We start from the raw sequence: 21972 nt of genomic DNA, 5'->3' as shown, positions 1-21972 counted from the left end.
AAAGGAGACACAGATAAATGTAAAGATGTCCTGTGTTCATGGATTAGAAGAATTAATATTGTTAAAATTTCCATATCTCACAAAAAGACCTACAGATTCAATGCAATCCCTATCAAAATCCCATTGGCATTCTTCACAGAAATGGAAAAGAAACAATCCAAAAATTCATATATAACAACAAAAGATCTTGAATACTCAAAGATATCTTAAGAAAGAAGAACAAACCTGGAGGTATCAAACATCCTGATTTCAAAATATCTTATATAGCTATAGTGCACAGAATAGTATGGTACTTGCAGAAAATCAAACATGTAGACTAATGGAACAAAATAGAAAGCCCAAAAATAAATCCATGCATTAAGAGTCAGCAGATCTTTGCCAAGGATGCCAAGAAGTCACAATGGGGAAAGGACCATCTCTTCAATAAACAGTGCCAGGAAAACTGAATATCCACATGCAGAAAAATGAAATCTGACCCTTATCTCACTCTATATTAAAAAAAACTCAAAATGGACTATAAACACTTAAATATAAGATTTGAAGCCATAAAACTATGAGAAGAAAACACAGGAAAAAGCTTCATGACATTGGTCTGGGCAGTTTTTTGTTTGTTTGTTTTTGTTTTTTGGGTTTTTTTTTTTTTTTTTTTTTTGCAGATACGACACTAAAAGCATAGAGAGCAAAAGCAAAAATAGACAAATAGGACTGCATCAAGCTATAAGGCTTCTGTCCAGCAAAGGAACAGTCAACAGAGAGAAGTGCAATCTATAGAATGGGAGAAAATACTTGACAGCCACATATCCAATTAACAGATTAATATCCAAAATAGATAAAGAACTCAAACAACTCAATAGCAAATAACCCCCTTAAAATGGGCCAAGGATCTGAATAGATATTTCTCAAAATAAGACATATAAATGGTCAACAGGTATACTGAACATCACCATCAGGAAAGTGCAATTCAAAACCACAATATCACCTCACACCTGTTAGAATGGCAATTTTACCAAAAAGACAAAAAATAGCAAGTGTTGGTGAGAATGTGGAGAAAAAGAAAACCTTGAACATTGCTGGCAGGAATGTAAATTGGTACAGCCATTATGGAAAACAGTCTGGTGGTTCTTCAAAAAATTAAAAATAGAATTACCATATAACCCACCAATCCCAGTTCTGGGTACATATTTCTAAAGAAAATGTACAGGCACGGCGGTTCACGCCTGTAATCCTAGCACTTTGGGAGGCCAAGGTGGGCAGATCACCTGAGGTCAAGAGTTCAAGACCAGCCTGGCCAACAACGCGAAACCCCATCTCCACTAAAAATACAAAAATTAGCCAGGCATGGTGGCACATGCCTGTACTCCCAGGTACTCGGAAGGCTGAGGCAGGAGAATTGCTTGAACCCAGGAGGCAAAGATTGCACTGAGCCGAGATCGCGCCACTGTATTCCAGCCTGGTTGACAAGAGCGAGACTGTCTCAAAAAAAAAAAAAAAAAGAAAGAAAATGAAATCAGAATTTTTAAGAGATATCTGCACTCCCGTATCTATTGCAGCGCTATTCACAGTATCTATTGCAGCAGTATTCACAATAGCCAAGAAGTGGAAGTAGCCTAAATGACTGTCAATGGATGAATGGATAAAGAAAATGTGGCACGTATATACAATGAAGTACTACATAGTCTTAAAAGAGAAGGAAATCCTGCCACATGTGACAACATGGATGAAGCTGGAGGACACTACACTAAGTAAAAGCCAGACAGAAAGACAAACAGGACCTGATTCACTTATATGTGGAATCTAAAATAGCTGAACTCCTAGAAGCAGAGAATAGAATAGTAGTTGCAGGGGCCGGGCAATAGGGAGGTGGTCAAAGACACACAGTTTCTGTTACGAAGGACACGTAAGCTCTGGAGATCTGGTGTCTAATGTCCACCATGAGGACTGCAGCTGACAATACTGCACTGTATACTTGAAATGTGCTAAGAGAGTCGACCTTCAGTGTTCTCACTACACACACACACACACACACACACACACACACACACACACAAGTCTGTAAAGTGACAGATGTGTTAACTACTTTGTGGCGATTTCACCAATATATATGTATATCAACATCAAATTATACACCTTTAATATATACCATTTCTATCTGTCAATTACACTCCCAATAAAGCTGAAAATAAAACACAAGAAAAAAAAAAGAAAGTCACTTTTCCCAATAGGTACTTGGTACAGTGGACATTTTTTTTGGTTAAGGAATGGAAGGAAACTGGAATACAAGTACACATTTAATTTAACAAGCGATTACACATCACCTAGTGGGTGTAATGTGTTACTAAGTCAATTGGAAGACTCTAAAATAAATAAAATTTTGTCTCTGAACTCAAACAAAAAATTTGCAAAGCCCTAGGTGCCTCATCAGCCAGAGACACTCGTTCATTCCTCCGTGACCCTGAGCACGAGCTGCAGGGCCCTAACACTGAACCATAAACCCACAGGCAAACCCAATCCTACAAGAATCCCTAAAGTGCCCTCTTTCTCATGCCAATGCTACAAGAAAAGAGCATCAATAATGTTCTCATTGATACAAACAATGCTCAAAGCTATCTCCATGACAATATTTACCCTCATCCACTCTCCAGGAAGTGATTAAGGAACAGGAGGTGCCAGTGAGGAAGATACTAGACACCCCTGGGAAGTGGGTGCTGGTGGCGGTGGGAGCACCTGGTGCGGCCTGGGCAGCCCCAACCCTCCAGAACCCCACAGCAGGGCATGCAGGCTAATAACTACCATGAGTTCTGATTCTTTCAGATCCTGAGTAAAAACCTTCATCTCAATGAAGAGCTCCAGGAAACAAAACAGGGAGAACATCACCATGCACCTGCAGACACGACAGTCCACAGAGAACCCTCAGCATAGCGAACACTTCTTAAAAATGCGAACACCACAGGCTCCTGACCACATCCTGTGTATCTGTGATGAGCCTATGGCCACATCGTGCACCGCCCATGGTGTCCTCCAGTCCTCCTGCAGTCTGAGGATGGGGAGTGGGTCCCTGGGTTTCCATGACGCAGGGGAGCTGGGGTCCACTCTTGTCTGACCTGACTTGCTTTCCCTCTAATCCCCACCAAGAGGCTGTCTCTACCCAGTAAACAGATACAAATCAGTTATCAAACACAAAAATTACACAAATGCTACTACTGTGATCCTTTGTTCTTTTAGTCCAACAACTGGTGACAGGTTTGGAGCATCTAGAGAGGTGAAAGGGAGTGGACAGCCCGGGGCTCCACAGCTTTTCCCCAGCACAGAGAATTATCCCACCTGGCCACGGCAGAAGCCAGTATGCAGTGTGCTCACAGAGGAGTGTATTAATTGCAGCCAAATAAATAATTGAGTGCCCAAATCTCCACCTTGTGTGCCAAATGGATCTCCACAATACAGTCTGCTGGTCAATCCTCCACAATGTGGGCCTTTACACCCCTGCCCCACCCCGTGAAGGCAGCTCTGCCCAGCGAGTGCTCCTCATGTGAAAGCTGCCATGATATCTTCAGCAGTCGAGGGTGGGAGTAGATCATCAACAACCCACCTGCCCAAATTTAAATTGGGGGGAGGCAAAACTCCACCCCCAAACCCTGTAGGGACATGATAATAAAACCCAGTCCCCACAGACATGAGTTATCAGACATGCTTAAGTTACTTGCAGGGCACAGTTACCCTCTCAACCTGGAGGAGACCTCAGACACCATCCCTTCCCAGGGCTGGAACCCGCACCCAGGACAGCGGGGCTTCCACATGAAAGTGGGAGGTTTGGGGGCTGCCAGGAGCTCCAGCTTTGGCTGCTGCTTTGCTCTCTCTGGGGCTGCCTCTATTTGTGTCAGGTAAACATAGCTTTCTAAGGAAGACGTGACTTGGTGGCATTAAAGAACCTGGACACACACAAGCTCAACCCTGTGAGGCCATGGGTCCAAAAGCAGGAACTCATCTTATGACATTTCCTGCAGGGTTTGAGACTCTGTGTGACCCTTCCCAGTCTCATGTAAAATTCAGCTTGATTGACTGCTTTTCCACTACACACTTTTCTGGAGCACGTCTTTGCACAGCAAGGTGTGAGGGAATGCCGTTTCTGCTACTTTGCACCACGCCCTTTAAGTTGCTACTGGCTGACATTTTCAAATGCCAAACTCCAAACAGCCAGTTCTTTCTAGCCTCCTTTGATGCTACTGTAGAATTCACCCAGAGAGGCCACCCTTGGGACAATGGCAGTGCCCAAAAATGGACAGAGAGTCAGAGCTGCTGCCTACTCCCTGTGCATTTTCCTTACACGCTCGTCAGATCCCAACCTGCCTCTCATCTCCTGAGGACAAAGGATTAATGATTCTCTAATTGGGTGTTACAAGTGCATCCCTCCACAAGACCTCAGTAGGTCACTGTGCCATTGGGCCACGGGTAAGTGGAAGAGGCTGCCTGGCCACTCACACATTCTCGCCAACTCCGGGGTCTGACCTCCCCTCCTCACCACCTCTGATGGAGCAGCCCCATCCTGATCTGCAGCTTTGCCCATTGATTAGGGATTAGGCATGATTTCTCACATCAGCACTGGGTGCAGTGACGGCACTCAGAACAGCCTGCCTGGGATGGAATCCTGGTACCAGTGCTCACTGCCTCTCTGACCTGGGTGGGGCCGACTGCATCCTCTGTGCCTCAGCTTTATTACTGGTGAGAGCAGAACGACAGTGCCCACCTCACAGGGTGGAGAGAGTTTTATGTGAAGTAACATTTTTAAGGCACTGAGCACAGTGCCAGGCATGTGGTAGGCACAAGGTCAGTACTTGCTAAATAAATGAGTTAATTTGTTCCCACCTTTTCTATTTTGGATTCTACATAGTAAGGCATTCACCTAGCTCAGGGCAGAGGATCACCTGTCTGTATGTTGCCAAACACCATCCTGCTCTCGGCAAATACCAAGATATTAGACCCTTTCAAAGCAACATCTTTGAAGCAATGCAGAATAGAGTTTCTCCAATTGTACAAAGAATAAAACTAAGACAATCAGACCCTGTCAGAATGTCAAACAAAGAGTCAGGTATGTTAGGAAAGTGCCTAGGGCTAATAGGACCGCTATCTTCATTGACTACACAGACATCAAGAAAAATCTCATCTCTCTCCTTCTCTCCCTGCCTCTCCTTCTCTCTCTCTCATCATCTACCTATATTCAGGTTAAATCTCAGGTTCAATGGAAGGATAAAAGACAGTAACAAAATGGAATGATTACCTTAAAATCAAGAGAGCAGGGGTGGAGGGGGTTATGAGAGCAGGCCTTTCAGGTTTCTCTCCCCTTCCTCCGCAACATCGTTTTTACCTCTAACTTCTTTACCTCTGTTCCCCCAAATGCCTTTTAAGTGCTCATAAGGTAGAGGTAAATGTTATTTTTTTTTCGTATTTGTTGTGGTCTCTGATTTTAAACTTAACAGTAGAATTATTATACTTCTTTAAAAATAATATTTTCCAAATGTGTACAGACTTCAAAAAAATTTTTTGTTTGAGTCAGTGACTTCAATTAGAAAAAAAACTGGTTTTCTTTTGTAGGTGGTTCTTTTTGAAATCTTAGCAGAGCCCTAGACAAGAAATGGAGAGCCTGTGCCAATACCCATCCTAGTGCAGAGGGGCCACTGCCCCTCAGAAAGCAGGCAACAGCAAAAGATTGCTTGAGGAACACACAATGTCAGAGAGGCCAAGTCCTACTTCCATTTCCATCAGACCCTGGCCGATTAATGAATTACCCTTCTCTAATTGAGGGGACTTAAATCTACATTACAAGCCAGCTGTCCTACCAGATCCTCAGACCCCACTCAGTGTGGAAATGGACTGAAAAATACTCTGTGATGAGGCTACCAAGGGCTGTTCTTGAGCCACTGACACGAATCATTTCTACAGTCCCCCTGTTCATGCCACCCCACCAGTGAGACCTTGGGCTCATTCTTAGGACCATGTACTCATCGAGTATCCCTGACATCTAGCAGAGCTAGTGACATGCACCATAGCAAGGGATTGCAAACTTTAACACGCAATCTGAACCTTCAGGGCTTGCTGAAACACAGGTTGCTATGCTCCTCCCCAGCATTTCTACTCAGGTCTGGGGAAGGGCTGGGAATTTGCATTTCTAACAAGTTCTCAAGTGAGGCCATTGTTGCTGGTCTGGAACCCCACTTTGAGAATTGCTAGACTCTAAGTACCTAGGACGTGCACACTTAGTACGTATGTGTTAAGTAAATAGGTAACTCAGTGCCAAGTTTACAAATCACTTTAAAGTAGCTGTAGCTACTTCCCAACACAATGTTAAAACAAATTTAATTTGTATGAACTGTCAAATCTTAAACTGGCCCAGAGTGGCCTAGTTTCTTGTGTGGGACCAACGCCACTGTGTGGCCCTAAGCTCTGCACGAGGCAGACTCTGGTATAACAGAGTCAAGCCCTGGGAGAGAGTCCAGTCTGACAGCTTAATATGGGTCCTCTACAGCAGCGGTCCCCAACCCCCCTGCTACAGACAAGGACCAGTCAATGGTGTGTTAGAAGCCAGGTTGCACAGCAGGTGAGCAGTGACAAGCAAGCATTTCCCCCTGAGTTCCATCTCCTGTCCGATCGCAGTGGCATTCGATTCTCATAGGAGCATCAATCCTGTTGTGAACTGTGTATGCGCTCCTTATGAGAACCTAATGATACACATAATGTGCTTGAATCATCCCGAAGCCATCCCCAGCCTGGTCTGTGGAAAAACTGTCTTCCACAAAACCAGTCCCTGGTGCCAAAAAGCTTGTGGCCCACTGCACTACAGGCAGTTCATGCTGACAAGGCCCTACACAAAGGGACACATCAGCAGAACACAAAAATGGTCAATGTGGAGACAGGTGACCTGAGGAAGCCCAGAACTGGGGAAGTCTAGCTGTGAGGCTGAGTTCTCTGTAAGGATGCAGTTTCTGAGAGGCCTGGGTCCCAGGCCTGTCAACTGAGGTGGGCAAGGGCCTACCTCGCAGATGCAAATCAGAAGCCACATCGCCGGAAACGAAACCCATGACTAACAACAGAGCCACAGTGAGGAGGATGGTGTCAGACCTCAGAGAGTTGGCCAAGCCCTCACAAACCCACACACCTCCCGGGGCCAAGCAGCTGCTACCAGTCTGTGAGGGCTCTCACGATGTGAATTTAGGGAGAGACGGGGGTTGCTGCTAACTGGAAAGGGAATGCCTTCTATAAAGGCATCCACATTTCAAAACTGTTAAAAGACAATGCTGGCTGGGCACGGTGGCTCACGCCTGTAATCCCAGCACTTTGGGAGGCCGAGGCAGGCAGATCACTTGAGGTCAGGAGTTCCAGACCAGCCTGGCCAACATGGTGAAACCCTGTCTCTACTAAAAATGCAAATATTAGCTGGACGTGGTGGCACGCACCTGCAATCCCAGCTACTCGGGAGGCTGAGGCAAGAGAATCACTTGAACCTCGGAGGCACAGGTTGCAGTGAGCCGAGACTGTGCCACCACTGCACTCTAGCCTGGGAGACAGAGCAAGACTCTATGTACTTAAAAAAAAAAAAAAAAAGAAAGACAATGCTGGTTGTGTTCTTCGACATGGAAAGAGGTGATGTACAGAGTCTGGGAACCTGGGAAAACCGCCAGTTACCCTGTCCAGATGGGATGTGTTACCTGGACAGGTGTGAACAGGTGATCTCAGACATGGAGTGCATTCTGGTTGGCTTCAGCCTTGAAGGAATCCCTTTGCTGACCACAGTAACTGTAACCTTTCTTAATTCTGGTCTCCTCATTTTTTGGCCTACATCTTGGAAGTCACCTTACTTCATAATCTAGAGCCTTCTGTGTCCAGATTATAAGCAAGTTAGTTGTTTTCTATGTGATTCTCACTCAGCAGATCAATCAACATGTACCCTGGGGGCCCCTGACATAGCCCAGTTACCCTTAAAATCACCTGTTGGTGCTGGGCTTAAAAATGCATGTCAATTTTGTATGCTACTTTTCATATAAAACTATTTTTCCTGTGTTTGAAGAAAATTAATACTGCAATGCACCAGCTTCCTCATTGCTTGCCTAGCGCTGCTTAGTGCAGTTCCCAGTGGCACACGCAGTCTTGTTTGAGATTGGTGGAGCTGCAGGGAGGCCTACAGGATACTCTTCAGTACAGGCCATACCAGTGTCCAGGCCAACATACCTCCTGCTTCTGAGCCGAGCTTCAAGCAATATTGAATGCCCTGCTTCTTACATAAACCGGCATTTTGCAAATGCTATTTTTTTTTTCTCTACTTGCTGAGGAGTCTTCTTCACAGTGCCTCACAAAAGTTAGCAACAAACTCAGTATATATTTTGACCAATGAATAAATAAGCATGATCACATGCTTTAATCCATCAAGATCTCACACCATGAGACCTCCCTTATGTATAATTGGTATAACACCAATATCAAAAACACCAACAGCACCTTCTGTGAACGTTTAGGAAGAATGTGTCCACCTTTTGTGAGGATAAGCAGTTCATAGTTTATAGCCAGCTCCTTAACCTTGCCACTTCCCCACAAAAAAGATTTTCATAAAGAAAACATATTAGAAATCGGACATTGATCACATTCTGCAAATCACAGTGGGCTTTTTGGCATGTTTTTGTTTTTTTTCAGCTTCGTTCGGATTAAGCCCACACAAACAAAGCCTTAATGGGGCAGAAACATCATAGGGAGGTTGGGAAGGCGGGCATTAGAAGTGATGAGTGAGGATCCAGATGATCATACCCACTGAACATGCCAAGACTCACTGGCCATCAGAGAAATGCAAATCAAAACCACAGTGAGATACCATCTCACACCAGTTAGAATGGCCATCATTAAAAAGTCAGGAAACAACAGGTGCTGGAGAGGATGTGGAGAAATAGGAACACTTTTTACACTGTTGGTGGGACTGTAAACTAGTTCAACCATTGTGGAAGTCAGTGTGGCGATTCCTCAGGGATCTAGAACTAGAAATACCATTTGACCCATCCATCCCATTACTGGGTATATACCCAAAGGACTATAAATCATGCTGCTATAAAGACACATGCACACGTATGTTTATTGCAGCACTATTCACAATAGCAAAGAGTTGGAACCAACCCAAATGTCCAACAACGATAAACTGGATTAAGAAAATGTGGCACACATACACCATGGAATACTATGCAGCCATAAAAAATGATGAGTTCATGTCCTTTGTAGGGACATGGATGAAACTGGAAAACATCATTCTCAGTAAACTATCGCAAGGACAAAAAACCAAACACCGCATATTCTCACTCATAGGTGGGAATTGAACAATGAGAACTCATGGACACAGAAAGGGGAACATCACACTCCAGGGACTGTTGTGGGGTAGGGGGACGGGGGAGGGACAGCATTAGGAGATATACCTAATGCTAAATGACGAGTTAATGGGTGCAGCAAAACAACATGGCACAGGGATACATATGTAACAAACCTGCACATTGTGCACATGTACCCTAAAACCTAAAGTATAATAATAAAAAATAAAAAAAATAAAAAAAAAGACTCACTTCTAGCTCAGGTTACCAAAGTGGGCTCTGGCTCCCAGGAATTTACTCTATTGTAAAGGGTAGTCTTCCAATAGAAGCATAATCACACCAAGGTGCACCTGACTTTTAACCTTGTGACTTTCGGAACAGCCTTCTTGGGGCCTACTCAACAGTGCATGGCAGCAAAGCTGTCCTCTCGAAAGTTACTTCCTTCAGCCTCCGGGGCCAGGACCTCACATCCAAGAGTGCAAGGCCAAGGCCACAGCCTTTCAGAGGCTGCACATGTGCTCCATCAATACCTTCGCAGGACAGAGTGGGATGAGGGTCCCTCCCAGCCTCCCTTCCCTTGCATGTGAAAACAGGTGAGCCCTCTACAGAAGGAACATGGAGACCCAACACCTGCTGCTGCAAGACTCCTGTGCTGTTTCACACAGACAGGGACCTAAAACTCCCTGCACAGGTCTAAGCTTGTCTGTTGTAAAGGGGGTGCAATGGCCTGTAGAGGCAGAATCACAGGACTGAATATGAGGCAGATTTCCTCTCTTCTGCAAAAGGAAGGCTTGCCTTCTTCTGCCCCAGCCCTTGGCCTTGAACACCAGCTTGGATGCAAGGCACTGACCACATCACAATGACACAGCCTAGCATACTAAATACCTGACACCCTTTTGTAAAGGGCTCTTTGAAGATCTTTTCTTTTTTTAGACGGAGTCTCACTCTGTTGCCCAGGCCAGAGTGCACAGGCACAATCTCAGCTCATTGTAACCTCTGCCTCCCAGGTTCAAGTGATTCTCCTGCCTTAACTTTCCGAGTAGCTGGGATTACAGGCAAGCACCACCACACCCAGCTAATTTTCTTTACTTTTAGTAGAGACAGGTTGGCCAGGCTGGTCTCAAACTCCTGACCTCAGGTGATCCACCCACGTTAGCCTCCCAAAGTGCTGGGATTACAGGCATGAGCCACTGCACCTGACCGAAAGATCTTTTCTTTTCTTGTGCCTCAATTAAAGTGATGGGATTGTGGCCTCTGTCCAGCCACTGTGTGGGGTGCTTGGTAATACCATCCCTAAGGTAGGCCAGAACATTTCCCCTATGAATGGCTCAGGGCACCAATTCTCATGTCTTAATCTGTAAGAACAGACTTCAACTTTTATTTATGTTTCTAAATTCAAGGGAAGCTAAAAAAAAAAAAAATTCACTGATTTTCCAAATGGGATTATCAGCATCCAATTACTAATGTGTTTCCTTTGTGGAATCTTTCATGTCAGGAAATAACACAGTTAAGGGGCTGACTATAAATTACAAACTCCTTGCTTACCCTATGAAAAGGTGGCATGTTCTTTACTAAACCCACTTTTTAAGACAGAAGAGAAACCACAATGACAAAAAATAAGTAGATCTATTTTAAGCAAGGATCAGGAACTTAACTGCAGCCCACTCTCATATTAATAAAGAGCATAACGTAAAACCAATTCCCAAAGCAAGGAGCTACTGCATCCGCAATAGTTATCCCACCAAAGACCCACTGGCAGCAGCTCACAGCTGCTGCTATAACTTACTGATGCTTCAGGAAACCATGAGAGGGGATAATAATTCACTACTTAAGAAAGATAACATTATTTTAATACTCCATCTCTAAGGCTGCACCTATTCTCAGTCACTACATTACAGAACTACATGGTGGCAACCTCTACTTTATAAGGGAAGTAAAAGAAATGAAAGCATTATTTTAAAATAATATTTTTACTTTTAGAATGGGCATTCTATCCTTTCCTCGTGCATTCGTAAAACTGGATCCATGGACTGCAGGATTAAGACATGATCCACAACGCCATTTTCTTTTCTTTTCTTTTTTTTTTTTTTTTTTTTTTTTTTGAGATGGAGTTTCTCTCTTGTTGCCCAGGCTGTAATGCAATGGCGTGATCTCGGCTCACCACAATCTCCATCTCCCGGGTTCAAGCGATTCTCCTGCCTCAGCCTCCCGAGTAGCTGGGATTACAGGCATGCGCCACCACGCCTGGCTAATTTTTTTGTATTTTTATTAGAGACGGGGTTTCACCATGTTGGCCAGGCTGGTCTCAAACTCCTGATATCAGGTGATCCGCCCACCTCGGCCTCCCAAAGTGCTGGGATTACAGGCATGAGCCACCACGCCTGGCCCACAATGCCATTTTCTAAACAAAATATGTACCTAGGAATTGGGCTAAAATATAAGAATGGCAAGTAAACCCTAATATACCCACTGAGAAAATTTCATGCATACACTAAAGTGTTTTTTAAACCTATAATAATGTGACTAATTTCTTATGTTACAAAGTTATATAGGAAAAGTGTACTTTGGCCTATGACTACTTTATAAAACAAAGAAACTCACAGAAACTCCTGTCACTCCACTGTGCATGAACCCTGGGGGGAAAGCCTATAGAACTGCCGCAAGAGATAGTGGCTTCCAGTGGACCAGGCTTTGAGCCCAGGCACCTCCCACCTTGATCCACTGTAGATAGCTAATTGTGCCTGAGCCCTCCTGCTATGACCGCAGCCACAGGACCCCCACTGAGAAGCAACCTCCTGTTCTAGCCCAGTGGCCCACACTGGAGAGCAGGCTGGCCTCACCTGGTACAGCTGAAATACTGTATCCCACGACTCAACAGTTCCAATCCTAGGTATATTCCGAGGCCTCGAGCAATGCTCCCCAAATTTTTATTCACTTATCTCATAAAATACTTTTGAAAAACATATGCACCCCTTTGCCAATTAGACTGTCACCTGGAATTTTGATTATAAACTGGTTAATTTGATGAAGTAACAAAATAGTTGCAAAGGATTAGGTAATTTCAACTATAATCTAAATACTGGTATTTTAAAATAAAATGCTTACGTCACTTTTTAAAAGGCATCTGTGAGAATAAAATCACCCAGAGTGATTTAATTTTCACCATTATCCATTAACATTACTTGAGCAAACTGCTTCATAAGAATAAAACATTTTATATCATTTCTTTTTTTCTGGAGATGAAGTTTCGCTCTTGTTGCCCAGGCTGGAGTGCAATGGCACAATCTCGGTTCACTGCAACCTCTGTCTCCTGGGTTCAAGCAATTATCCTGCCTCAGCCTCCCGATTAGCTGGGACTACAGGCATGCACCTCTATGCCTGGCTAATTATTTTGCATTTTTAGTAGAGATGGGGTTTCACCATTTTGGCCAGGCTGGTCTCATACTTCTGACCTCAAGTGATTCGCCTGCCTCAGCCTCCCAAAGTGATGAGACTACAGGCCACCGTGCCCAGCCCATTTTATATCATTTCTTACTCTCCTTGTTTTCTTATAAATACTGCTTCAATTCAATGCTGCATCAGAATTATACAAATATGTATGAATGCTTGAAAGTTTTTGTAATTAATCATTCTATCATACTTCTCTACAGTAAAAACATGCATAAATTATAGTTAACTTTTTTCTGTGACTTTGTTAGATTTTTTTATTATACATTGGGTTATCACTTAAAGTATCAGTAAGAATAGCACAAAACTATTTAAACAATAAAATTATGATTATTTTTATCACTGTCAAACATAAAATGTGCAAATCTATTGGTCATAAATTCAAAATGCTATGATGAAGGAGGCTTTGCCAATGTTTCAGCCGCACCTTTTGTGAGTGAAGTGGAGTGGGACACTCAGCCATGGGCAGATCAGTCCTGAGAAGAGTGCATGTGGGAACTGAGGGTCTCAAATTCAAGCCCTTAAATTGGAAATCCATGATTGGGTTGGTTTATTCCTTCATCTAAACCTGAAATATTTTCACTTTAGAAAGTTGATTGCCAGTTGTACACACACCTCCACATGTTGCTGCAAGTAGGTGTGGGAATGGTTAATTCAGGAGGCTGCCCTCCTGGCTGGGTCCCTTCAGAGCTGAGGATGCCTGAGGCACACTGTGGCTGCTGTCCCACCCAGGGGTGTAGGTCACTGCTATACCTGCCCTCCTTTCTAAGCCTGCCTCCTTATAGGAGGGAGCCCTGGAGCCCCAGCTCTCCTAAGCATCTGGTGAGCCATCATGGCTGGATCAGTTAGCATAAGCTGACCCCAGGTACGACAGACAGTTCAGGCCGCTCTAAGTAATCACTAGGCCCGATTTATATCCATGAGTTCCCTGAGGTCAGACCTGATGAGGAGGAAAATGCAATACATCAACATCCGCCTTTCCATTCTCCCCGCTATACTCGCAAAGTGAGTACAGCGACTCCTCCCGCAGCACTGGCTCTCACCTCCCGCTGAGCACGCTCCTCTTCTCCAGCCCGCTGGGCAGGACCACGGTGACATCCACGGTGCTGGCCCTCAGCGCCTCCTTCATGCGAACCAAGTTCTGCTGCGACCCGAGGTCCCCGTCATGGGGGGACTTCTGGTCACTGTGCACGTGCAGAGTGGCAGCCTTTCCAGGAGGTGGGGGAGCACGAGCCTTCATCTTCCTCCTTAAAAACCACAACACAGAGGCACAGAGTGAGTGGCAATGTTCCTACCAGCCTCGGAATAATTCATTCTTACACATACTCAGGTCTGTCTTCAGGAGCACCTTCCGAGTGCCATGGCCTTTTTAAAATCAATGTCCCCCAAACAAGTAAAAACTAATAAAGTAAACAAAATAGAGAAAGGGTTACTGAAAGGAAGCATTCCCGGAAAGAAACACCTTAAAAACGTGCTTGCTGTCAGGGAGGTACACAAGCCTGTTTTCACAGGATCTGGTCAAGGGGAGGGTGGGTGCAGCGGGGTTTGGCCCAACCCTTTCTGAATTGTCACAGGGATGACATATCACACGAATTAATGATCACGATGAATCAGGTGGGCTCGCTGACACATGCAACACTCTATTAAATCTTGCCCCAGCTCCAAATCTATGGCCAGTTCTGAGGATCTGGAGTCTATGGATCCATGATCTCAAGGATGTGTTGTGCTAAATTAGCCAGAAAGTCGATCACACCACCACCTGTCCACACGGCCACCGTGGACGGATGCGGCTGTTTGGCAGGGAAAGGATGAGGGTGATGGTAAAGGGGTAACTAACGCATAATCCCCTTCGCCTTTGTTTTCACCTTATTTCAGACTGTGCTTCAAATGCTCAATTCACCTTGTGGGGGATTTCTAAACACCTATGAGTCACCCACACTGAGGAACATTTTCTTTTAACATTTATTTTAGGTTCAGGGGTCCATGTGCAGGTAAATTGCGTGTCACCAGGGTTAGGTGTACAGATTATTCCATCACCCAGGTAGTGAGCACAGTACCCAACAGGTGGTTTTTCAATCCTCACCCTCCTCCCACCTTCCACCCTCAAGTAGGCCCTGGTTCTGATGAACATTTTTAGAAATTCTTGTTTCCTCCATATTAGCCAGGGAAAGCAACTGGCCTTGTTTTATACAGGTACCTTATTTTATATATAGAATACATGTATATGTGTGTATATATATGTATGTACATATTTTGATATAAGAACATTACTTTATATAGACCCTGGTATTTTATTGTCGTGGTAGCAGGTCAAGTACTTACTTGACACTTAACATTCACTAGGACCTATGCTAATAATAACCTTACCAAGTTTACCTTATTGAGAGATCTGTGGCTCACCCAAAGGCATACAATTATCTGGTGCCTGCACAGACATGGAACTCAGACCTGGCTGACTCCAGAGGGTTTGCTCCTGCTGCCTCCCTCCCGCTCTGGCCATACCCTAGTTAGAGGGTCCGCAGAGAGGCAGTGAGAGCCTCAGCACACTTTCACCTCTGCTCAGAGTGGTCTTCCGAAGGCATCTGGCATGAAGGATCAGAGACACAGGAATTCCTTTCCTAGAAATTTACTCTAAACAATCCCACAAGACAGCGTTGTGGGAGGCTCAAAGATGGTCATCACGACATAAATTCTAACGGCAAACAACCCAACCATACATTAATAAATTAACACATAAATAATCTAATCATGTGTCAATCATAACAAATAAATAATCTAATCATGCATCAATAAAAGACAATGTCAATAAATTATGTTATACCAGAACTAGGCAAATAAACCTTAAAAGTATACTGTTCTATGTGCAAAAATGCTCAATACAGGCTTTTTTAAATAACAAGGTTCAGAATATTATTTGTTTAGGAAAATTCTATTTTTAAAGGGAGGTCTACATTAATTACAGCAATGGATCATAAAGCAGTTTAGAAAGATAAGGAATTGGCAAAAATGACCTTGGGTGATGGGTAGTATGACATACGTTTTGCTGTTTTTATCTGTACACATTTCCTAATTGTTCTATAGCATCATTTGTATAAGTATTACTTATAAAATGAAAGCCGTCATTTAAAATGACAGCAAAAGTGATTAGATGAGGCTGTAAACTTACTGACATTCATGTCACTGGTTAATGTAAAGTTACTCACATTCACGTCATTAAAATAATATTCGGGGGCCAGGTGTGGTGGCTCATGCCTGTAGTCCCAGCACTTATGGGAGGCCAAGGCGGCCAGACTGCCTGACTCAGGAGCTCAAGACCAGCCTGGCCAACATGGTGAAATTCTGTCTCTACTAAAAACACAAAAAATTAGCCAGGCGTGGTGGCAAATGCCTGTAATCCCAGCCAGTTGGGAGCCTGAGGCAGGAGAATCACTGGAACCTGGGAAGCAGAGGTTGCAGTGAGCCGAGATCGCACCACTGCACCCAAGCCTGGGCAACAAGAGTGAAACTCTGTCTCAATAATAATAATAATAATAATAATAATAATAATAAAATAACATTCAGATCTCATCCTCTGCTATAAGTAGGTAAAAATTCTCTTTTTCTTATTAAAAGGCTTACACTTACAATATTTATAATTTTTGTTATATCCTTATCCATTATATACTTCTTTCAATTTATAGAAATAAAAATAAAATAGTCAACATATATGGCACCATTGTAAGGACTAAATATTTATTCAATTCCTCAATATACCACTTTAAGGAGGTATTATTGATACTCCTATTTTATAGCTGAAAGTGTGAGCACACCTTCCCAAAGTCACAGAGAGGTAAAACTGACAAACTGAAGACAATTTGGTTTCAAAGCCTGAAATTTAACCACTGTTATTCAGTCATTATTACAAAGAAGAGATTCCATACCATTTCAGAGATGGAAAAAATCAAGACAGAGAGAAACAGCTTATGGATTCTTTCATTAACCACCCTTTGGTCTAGGGCTAGAAGCCCAGGCTCTGAGCCATTAGCATTACTTCCCAAAGGTGCTTTCAGGGGAAAAAAAAAAAAAGTGTTTTCCATTTTTAGGAAAAGAGTATCTTTTCCAATTTAGCTAGCTTGAACTCCTTTAGAACTCACCAGTTCAAACAGGAAGCAGCATTTATTCATTTATTCATTTAGCCGGCACCACAATGGGAGTGAGAGGCTGGAGAGAGGCGGGAGAGGTTTTGACTGCCCCACACTTATCCCCAACAAATAATCTGTCCCCAACTACCCAGAGGCACCCTTGTAATAGAATTTCATCCACCCTCCCTCCCCACATCCAGTGTCAACACCCTGGTCCAAGCCCTCATCTCTACAGCACACACGAAGGTGGAGTCACGTGAATCACATACGGTACACACTCCACCCTTCCCTCCACAGTGTGACTAGGAGCAGCCTGCGAGGACTGTTGTCTTCTCAGGCCTGACTTTGCTCGGGGCACGCACTGCTTACACGCCTGGCAGGGCCCACTGGCTGTGGTCTAAGCTGCAACCAGCAGGCTGCAAGGGCCCCAGGGAGGTTTGTTTGCCCAGCAGAGTGCTGTGTGCATTAGTGTGTGCATGTATGTGTGTGTGCCTGCGTGTGCACGTGTACACATTAAAGTTAGCCAACATTTTAAAAATTGGAATATGTCATACTAACAAAATGAATTTTGGGCTGCTTTTGGGAAAAAAAAATTTGATGAAGCCTGGACACTTTCACGTAAAAAATGGCTGTGTGTTTCCATCTGGACCTATTGACCGCTGGACCTGTTGGCTCAGTGACGTAACACATCTGTGCCTTGTAGGGCTGTAAACTCACATCCAAACTTCCAGAGAGTCTGAAGATCTCCACCAACCCTAGACCTGAACCATTCTTCAATATCCTCCACTCTTCTGGCAACTGGCCTACAGCTCCAGTTTCCAGGAAACCAACCAGTCCCCCAACCGCCTTGGCCTCACTGTACTCTCTGCCTCACTTGTTCTGCTCTCAAAGACATGGCTCAAAATGTTGTCAGAGAACCCATTTCTGGGTGCTCCAGGCCTGGGCACACACATAGCTGAGATCAGTGATATCTACGTTGGCTGCACTGTGGCTGGAAGCACTTGGGGAGCTTAAAATATGCCCAGTTTTAAGGCATTCATTAAATACCAATTCAATTATTATTTAACAATTCTAGAAGGCAGCAAGGACATTTGTATTCTCAATATGTAGCATAAGGTAGTTCATATTTGTGGGTGCAGTCATCTACCACATAACAATGCTTCAGTCACTGACGGACCACATATACACAGTCCCATAAGACTGTAATACCTTTTCTATGGTTAGACATGTTGAGACATACAAATGCTTACTATTGTGTTACACTTGCCTACAGTGTTCAGCACAGTAACATGCTGCACAGGTTTGCAGCCCAGGAACAATAGGCTATAGCATACAGCTAGGTGTGTAGTAGGCTGTACCATGTAGGTATGTGTTGGGTACATTCTGTGATGTTCACCCAAGGATGAAATCCCTTAAGGATACATTTCTCAGAGTGCGCCCCTATCATTAAGCTACGTATGACCGTACTTAAAAATGCTTATTGATGATGATGATATTGACACCACTGAAAATTATACATAGTTCCTGCCTACAAGAAACACTGCGGACTTCTAAAAGCCTGAGATAGGAATGAAAAAGAGATTGCAGAATAAGAAATGTTTCAAATGAACCAAGCTTTCTGAGGGAGAAAAAACCTGCGTAGACCTCATTAGTGGGGTGTCCACCCTAACACCCTAGCCAAGGAGGCCTTGAACAGTCTTAAAGATGAGCACAAATTTCAGAAATGAGAAAAAGAGACAAAGCCTGGGGCAGGAGGAGAAGTCCTCAAAGGGAAAAAGGAAAAAAAAATGCTGTACTGCACATCACAGGAGAAGATGCTAAAACAGCATGCCCGGGCTAGGGACACCTGACAGACAGCACACCTGGTGTCTGGGTTTTTTATTTCATTATTATTTTTTCTTTTTTTGAGATGGAGTCTCACTCTATTGCCCAGGTTGGGCTGCAATGGCGCAATCTTGGCTCACTGTAACCTCTGCCTCCCAGGTTCAAGTGATTCTCCTGCCTCAGCCTCCCAAGTAGCTGGGATTACAGGCATGTGCCACCACACCTGGCTAATTTGGTATTTTTAGTAGAGATGGGGTTTCACCATGTTGGTCAGGCTACTCCTGACTTCAGGTGATTCGCCTGCATGTGGATGGCCTGTGTGTGGGGGTGACCTGTGCGTGTGGGCGGCCCGTGCGTGCGGGGGCGACCCATGCATGTGGGCAGGCTGTGAGTGCGGGTGGACTGTGTGTGTGGATGGCCTGTGCATGTGGATGACCTGCACAGGCTTAGACCAGGCTTGTTACCCATTGTCTGTTTCGTGCCTTTCAGTGTGGCTTCTGTTGAACGCAAGCGCCATCCTGCAGCTAACACAGTCACAGCACAAAACAGAAGATGCCTGGCTTCCTCTGCCTGTGAGTGGCTCAGCCTGGGAAAGAATGGCTGCTATTTACGCGGGGACTCCACATCTGTACTCAGGTGTGAAAAGTCATTAGCTTACCAAGCAGGGGATGCCTTTCTCAAACATCTGTGGAGATGTCATGCGGTTGAGTCTGAGACTCAGGTGTATATGGCAGTTTAAAAAGAGCAGGTCTTCTGCACAAGTCTAAAGAGGCCATCAGAGCTGGGACCTTGCCCGGCTCCTGCTGGGCACACCCATGGCAGGTGCTCCCGGCTGGCAGTGCATGCAGGCTGGGTAATCCAGCTTTCCTTCCTCTCACCCCCTCCAGTAGGAGGCAGGGCAAGTCCTTGGGACTCGGCAGGGAATGAATCACAGCACACACAACTCAAGTTTCCTTTGATCCCTCCAGGTTGGAAAAACCTGGGTGTGCCCTGGCAGGAACTGTTTATAAAATGAAAAAATATATATATGAAAACATTTCTGCCATTTCCAAGGTCATCAACAATAGCTCCAAATGATTTTAGCTTAAAACCATCACACATTTACTAAGTTTCAGGATGACGCTTGTTAATTCCCACATCAGCTGGAAGCTCCCAGCTGGGTTTTTATTCTGAGAGCTCTTCAACATGCAGCAGAAGGCTTGAAATCCACTCACTGAAAGTCAGAGGATCTTAGGTGACATGGTGCAGTGAATGTGAATCGCAGGTGTGGGGCCCAGGTAGCTGAATTAAAACCTAACTCTAAAGGTGACAGCCACTGTCCAGCCAGGCTGGTCAGGCTGAGGTAGACAGGCACCACATGCTGAAAAGGGAAAATTCATGCGTCTCTGTACCTTCCCAGACCCTGAGTTCGAAAGCACTATGCTTTATGTTTCTTCCATCTTTCCAGTTGGAAATGTCATCTGTGGACGTGAAGGTATAACAATTTCTTACTGTCCAAGAAAAGTGGACTGGGAAATCCACAGTGATGCTGAGGCCAGCTGACCTGAATGGCACGTCTACACCATGGGTGCCTGTTTACCATGTTGGCTACTCCGGCTGGCTGCTGGCAAACCGCATGTGCTTAAAGGGAATTTCAGAGAGAAACCAGGCACACCCGGCTCTCCTGGCTAAGAGAGTCTGTTTATGTTGCAGGCAGAAGGGAGTTGCCATTCTCTCTCCATGAGATTCTTCAGCAATAGGATGTTTGCCTCATCCTGTTTACAAGCGGTACATAAGCTGTGTCTGGTTTGTGTCTGGCTATTTATTTGCAGCCACAGTTGTAGACTTCCCTCTACCAAGGGAAGAGGAACCATGACTTTCTTGTTCATCGCTGGTAAGTGAAGTGCTGGGCTCAGGGAAGGAATTCGGTCACCACTGTGTGAGTGAGTGAGTGAGTGAGTGAGTGAGTGAGTGAGTGAGTGAGTATTCAGCTGCCGAGTCAGCGGCCAGTTTTCTTAGCAATAATAAAAAGTCAGAAAGATGCCCAGAAGACAGCTGAGTGCTACCGCAGCCTGCAGAACTGGTTACCAAAGAGGGGAATGAAGAATCCTCGCATCCTGTACCAGCTCCCACATCCCTGAGTCCAACACTAATCTGATTTAAGCCCTCATTTTCTAAACACGCCATGATCCAGCCACCATGCCACACTGTGTATGTTCAATACCCCCAGCAACTTCATATGCAAGTGTATTCTCCCCATTTTACAGATAGGGTGGCTGAGGATCCAACCAGTTAAGTAACCTTCTCACAATCACACAGCTGGAAAAGACTGGAATTCTAGCCCAGGTCTTTCTGAGCCTAGGACACCACCTACACATTTTGCACCACTGCCTCCATCCTTAATTACTTCTTGAAAACAAGCACCAGGGTTCCTGGCAGACTGATGTTAGGATGTCTGAACTCCTTGACACATACTGGAACGCTGGTGCCCTGCAGTGCCGGCTGATGAGGGGTCAGGTTAGAGAATACTCCTCAGTGAAGGTTTCCAGCACATAGTTGTAGAGACGACCCCTTTACTCTGATGTGGGGTCTGGACAAGCCTTATTTGCAAACTGAGTTGGGCCTCCAAGAACTTCCTTCAGTGCTCAAGGTTCCACGAGGCTCAGATGGACACATGGGGACTGTGTTCAACTGCCTCAGGAGACAGAGGAAGAGCTGGAGTCACAGGGAGATGGAAGGACATGCCCAGGCATGACATGAGGTAGGTGGCAGAGCTGGAACAGGCCCCAGGTTAGTCTCAAGCACCCCTGAATACCTTTAGGGTCAGGTACTTCTTTGAGTATCTGATGAAGGCCATGGACCTTCTTCTAGGCAAGATGCACTCCAGCCTGCATGCCACCAACCAGGAGCACCTGCTATGGGTGTGCCTAGCAGGAGCTGGGCAAGGTCCCAGCTCTGATGACTTCCTTAGACTTGTGCAGAGACCCTGCTCTTTTTAAACTGCCACATGCCCCTGAGTCTCAGACTCCTAAGCCTCTTCCTTGTACATTATTTCTGCAAACCACCCTGATGACCAGGGACTCCAGATTAAGAATCCATGTAGTACCTTCTCTTGGAGCTCGGCACCTCCCAAGCTCAGGGCAATGTTCCTGTGAAGACAAGAATACCTTCTAATGGAGGAGAAGAGCTATCAGAGGAAAATCCCATCAAAGCTTTCCCTACTGTCTTGGCCCCTGCAAACAAAACGGAAAGCCAGAAAAACAGTCAAT

The 21972-nt window shown here is 44.8% G+C and overlaps 1 protein-coding gene across 5 annotated transcripts in view; it reads right to left on the bottom strand.

The window, feature by feature from the left end:
- The window catches only part of COBL (cordon-bleu WH2 repeat protein), a 307991-nt gene that overhangs the window by 196666 nt on the left and 89353 nt on the right, over positions 1 to 21972 (bottom strand). For all 5 annotated transcript variants that reach the window (XM_012496980.2, XM_012496981.2, XM_012496979.2 and 2 more), the window contains exon 2: positions 13823 to 14026. In XM_012496980.2, coding sequence (XP_012352434.1) covers positions 13823 to 14026 — 204 coding nt within the window. The remainder of the gene's footprint in view (positions 1 to 13822; positions 14027 to 21972) is intronic.

The sequence above is a fragment of the Nomascus leucogenys genome, chromosome 17, assembly GCF_006542625.1.
Source record: "Nomascus leucogenys isolate Asia chromosome 17, Asia_NLE_v1, whole genome shotgun sequence".
NCBI classification, from domain to species: Eukaryota; Metazoa; Chordata; class Mammalia; order Primates; family Hylobatidae; genus Nomascus; species Nomascus leucogenys.
Note: the sequence above shows the minus strand (reverse complement) of the source record. Positions and strands in the feature narration are given on the sequence as shown.